The following is a 4,764-nucleotide window of genomic DNA, read 5'->3' as shown; positions in this document are numbered from 1 at the left end:
ATAGGCGTTAGACGCTTTGCCAAGGGAACAAGACAATTTACACTTAAAATAAGAAAAAACAATTGCATTGTCTTATTTCAAGTGCATAATATCTAGATACCTTATTTTAAGAGTAAAAATACTCATTCCATTGGCAAAGAATCTTATTTACCTGCGAAAATTAAGGATACATACCATTAATTTAAGACAATTTTACTAATTTTGAGAAATTTTGTTTCTGCAGTGTAATGTTCTCGCTGAGTACAGTCTTGGCAAGAACACAGGAAAGTATGGATTCGGGGAGAACGAAGCATGCAGCATAAATATGGGTTATTTGGAACAGAAGCATACTCATTTATTACCATTTTTAATACTAGTCTGGAGCTGCATTTCACCTCCTGTTATAATTTGTAGTGTTGCACCATTGCCATTTTTTATTTATGTTTTTGCCATTTTTCGTCTGATACCGATACCATCTGCTTTAAATTCATGTGTGTGTGGATATATGAAGAACTGCAAACTACTTGGATGTAAAATAATTGCCATCATGGCTTTGTCAAGCTGCTGCCTACCTTTGTGAAGCAGGAAAAAGTCTAATACAAAGTAAATCCTGTAGAACTTTTTATTTCCTACCTGGAATGGGTGACAATAGTTGAATAAATTTTTGGCTCTCAAAATGGTATTTGTTGGTACTTGCTCATACCGATATCACCATTTTAGTGATGGATCGGGGCCTCCTCGCCCGATACTAGTATTGAATCGTTGCAACACTAATTGATAGTCTCTAGATAATACTAAATTATGACTTTTTTTCATTTAGTGGGGGAACAGTAATGAACACAGTCAGATAAACACAAATGGAATGAACTTTTGACCAAAAAAAATAAAGAATCGCCATCAGAGCCAGCTTTTTTTCACACTATGCTGAGAAAGGGCTGCTCCAGACTGGCTAACCTTAGCCCTGGATGTGGTTAGCCTCGGAGGACGCTGATTGCTACGGTCCTCTCGACATCGGACCTTTTTAAAAATTACACAGTAAAAGAGTAAGTGGACATATATATAAATGAAGATCACCGCAAATGATCTTAAATTGACTTTTATAAGAAATCAGCAACAGAAAAGTGAACTTTTAAGTTAATATTTAAAGCTCTGTGAGCACTGCAAAGCTGCTGCTGCCGCGGTGCATGCTGGGAAAGCTTTCAATCTTGAGAAAGGACAAGTCTGCTCTGATGCATGCTGGGTAAAGATGGAGGGGCGTGAACAACATCCAGGAACTTTTACCATTCTTGGTCTGTTATTTTTGTGATTTGGAACAGTACTAGGGGTGGGGGGTGATGACGTTTCACGAGCACATGAGAACACACAATTACATATAATGAGAAACGGCCAGACCTCCGTTGACTCCTCAAGATGTAGAGGGAAAGCAGTTCTACTCCGGTCTCTACTGGACGCACAAACTTAAGCTCAAGTTAAGCAACCAAAAAAGACAACTTTCTAATGTTTTATGAGATTTTTTTTATTTCTACTTTATTAATTTTACTTTTTACTTTTGTTTGCCCTCTATGAATAGCCTTTAGCATTAAAATTGTTAATTCTTAATTATCATTTATAGCTCCATCTCCACAGCTTAGAGCCTCAGCTTTCTTTTATGGCCACACTCAAACTGCCTGTAGAAAATGCAATCTGCTCATTTTAATTGCCGGAAAAGAAATTGGTTTGGATTTCTTAACATCTGTGCAGCAATCTTTGTAGATCCCCAGCAACATGTTGCACACATAAAACCCAATTATTGCACGCTGAAATCAGTGACCCCCATTTTGATCCTCAGGCCCTTTGTCTGCGAATAACCAATTTAACCCTTTATAGGAGGGGTCTTCAACCTTTTTCAGGCCAAGGACCCCCAAACTGATGGCGAGATGGAGCGGGAACCCCCTACTTATATATAGTATTAAAAGTATCATATCCAACTGGTCCTATAGTCACTCTATTACAGATGGAGTAATGTAACTAAAGTAATTTCTCCCTGGGATTATTAAAGTATTTCTGATTGCTGGTTGATGGGACAGGTGTTGTGAATGAAACGGTACCCAGCTTGAAAAAGCTCCTGTGTGTCGCTGAATGTGAGCATTGATGCCTGAAAGACATGTTCTGCCTCCATTTATCTGTTTACTACAGTCTGTTGAATTCACATTAATGTGGATTTAAAGATTAAAGAATTCAATTAGTAGAAAAAAGTGAAGGGGGGAATCAACCAAAACTTTCACAATCCCCATGCAGTACCTCTATGGACCCTCTGGGAGTCGCGGACCCCCTGTTGAAGACCTCTGCTTTATAGGATAAGTTACGGTTTTTGATCACTTGCTTACCCCTTAAAATGGAGTACAAACCCCCCACCCGTCCCTCAGTGAGGTCTAGATCTATAGTGTAGGTCAAGATCTATTTCCAGCCATTCAGCAAAGACCCTGCTACATGGCTGTACATCTTATTTTAGCATTTGACCATTTAAATGGGCCCTTGAATGATATATTACCTACTGTAAACTGAGTTGAAAAAAAAGTTAACAAGTCAAGAAAAAAAAGGTAAAAAGCTAATTGAAAATTTAAAAAGTAAAGTTAAAAAGTTAATAAGCCTAATTAACAATTATATTTAGGTTTATAAACTGAAAAATCTAAGTGCCAGTATCAGCATTAATGCCTCTAAGGTTATGTTGTACCAAAGAAAATCTTTCTTTCACTCTCAGAGTGTTTGTCATGAATTTCTTATAGAAGCACTTTTGTTATTTCTCTTAATATATTTGGATAAGTTGTTGTTTCTTGTTACATTTACATTTATTTTTGCCATTAAAATATCCATATTTTTTTAATGTTACAAAGGAAAGAAGGCCTTGTCCTGGATTCCAATGAAATTTGGATTTTTAACGTATTTCACTGAGTGCCCTATAAAGGGTTAACCATATTTGTTGAAGTATTTCTTATAAAAATCAAAAAATCTGCATGAAACCTGGTGTGACCTGTTCTGATGTTTGCTGTTTGTACTCTAATCTGCATAGATCTACTACAGTACTAGAACAGTTTGTAAAAAGGTAAGCACTTCTGTGTGAATATTTTGCAGCAACAGACCCTAAAGTCTGAAAGCTGTAAGCAGATTAGAGGTGAGGAACTCCAAGCTGAGTGTGCATGTGAGTGAGTACAGTATGTGCCTGGAAGCTGAAGAAACTGTCAGTGTTTATGTGTGATATGATTTTTTTCTGTGATAAATAAAACGTTCACATCATTAAAAGTGTGAGAGCGGAAATTTGATGATGTTTTTCGTAGAGAGACACGTAAACGTAATGCAGAAGGAGTTCATGTTTTTGTGGTATGTGAACACATGAGTGTGCATGGGAGGAGAGTACTAGAGGGCCCTGTGGTGCAAGTCGACCCTTTTAAAAAGCCTCTGGATTGTTGTTGCTTTGGAGATTTTTTTTTTTTTGTTCTTTCCCTGAATAACTGAGAGGTGGAGGAGCTGCTAGGATATAAACCTGAGGGAGGAGAGAGTTAAAGGACGTATGTGAGAAGGTGAAAGTTACTTTTTTGATCCATTTAATGAGACCTGAGCTGGAGACTGGGAGCTAGAGAATAATTCTTCCTGAAGCAAACCAGAGGACGTCTCTCTTCTTCTGTGTTTGGATCTTTGCTTGAATCCAGTGTGAACCCTATTCTCTCTAACATGACCTCTCATCTGAACCTACCTTGCTCCAGAACAGGTAATCATGCACCTCTGATTGTGGTAATAAGGTGACCATTCTAGAAATTGACACTAAAGTAGATATGTTTTTCTTTTACAGTCATTCCAATTCTTTTACTTCTGAGTTATGACCTGGAACAGTTTTTTATCTTGACTTTAACTCAATTCAATTTATTTTTTCTTGCACCAATTCACAACACACGTCTTTTCAAGGCACTTTGCAGTTCACCAGATCATCCAGTCAAACTGATTCAAAGTTTTCTATCTAAGGAAAACCAGTGGATTGTATCGAAACATTGTCTTGAATGCAATCCCTCACACTAAGCATGCTTGTAGCGACAGTGGAGAGGAAAAACTCCTTTTTAACAGGAAGTGACCTCCAGCAGAACCAGGCTCAGTGTGAGCGGCCTCAGCTACTTGATTGGAGTGTTGGACACCACAATTCATTGCTAATGTCTGTGACCTGAAGTAACCCTTCCCTTTTTTACATTGAATTTAATTTAGAAGATGAATTTAACAGTGAAATTGAGCCAGCTGAATCACAGTTGCTGAAAATATTGAGTTTAAATTTTGAAAGTCTAAATTTTTTATGTGCTGCGTTGTTTTTAACACTGAAAAGTCCAACTGCAAAAAAAAAACAGGTATTGAAACTGTATTAACTGTGAAATAGTAATGTGAATTTTCAGCTTGAAGTGAAAATAAATAAAATTTTAACTATATAGATATACTAACAATTAATTTTTTTTTGATTGAAAATGTTTTCAGAATATATTTTAACACAGAAAGAGTAAGTACAAACACACAACATTTATATTTTAGTGACATTTTTAATTTAAATCCCAGCGGCAAAGATTTACTTCCATATCCCTCACACTAAGCATGCTTGTAGTGACAGTGGAGAGGAAAAACTCCTTGTAACAGGAAGGAACCTCCAGCAGAACCAGGCTCAGTGTGAGCGGCCATCTGCTGAGGCTGACTGGGGTTCAAGGAGACAGAAGCAGAGATACAGAAAGCAGCTGTAAAAAGCGGCCCCGTCCAGGAAACACACAGCCAGGCAGA

The 4,764-nt window shown here is 37.4% G+C and overlaps 1 protein-coding gene across 1 annotated transcript in view; it reads left to right on the top strand.

The window, feature by feature from the left end:
• Positions 1 to 3,532: 3,532 nt before the first annotated feature.
• Positions 3,533 to 4,764, top strand: part of slc4a5 (solute carrier family 4 (sodium bicarbonate cotransporter), member 5) — a 52,477-nt gene continuing 51,245 nt past the window's right edge. Inside the window, exon 1 of the mRNA XM_015401456.1 lies at positions 3,533 to 3,724. Coding sequence (XP_015256942.1) covers positions 3,688 to 3,724 — 37 coding nt within the window. The 5' untranslated portion in view covers positions 3,533 to 3,687. The remainder of the gene's footprint in view (positions 3,725 to 4,764) is intronic.

This window comes from Cyprinodon variegatus, unplaced genomic scaffold (genome assembly GCF_000732505.1).
Source record: "Cyprinodon variegatus isolate N-32 unplaced genomic scaffold, C_variegatus-1.0 Scaffold1222, whole genome shotgun sequence".
NCBI classification, from domain to species: domain Eukaryota; kingdom Metazoa; phylum Chordata; class Actinopteri; order Cyprinodontiformes; family Cyprinodontidae; genus Cyprinodon; species Cyprinodon variegatus.
This window is presented reverse-complemented; position numbering and strand designations above follow the sequence as displayed.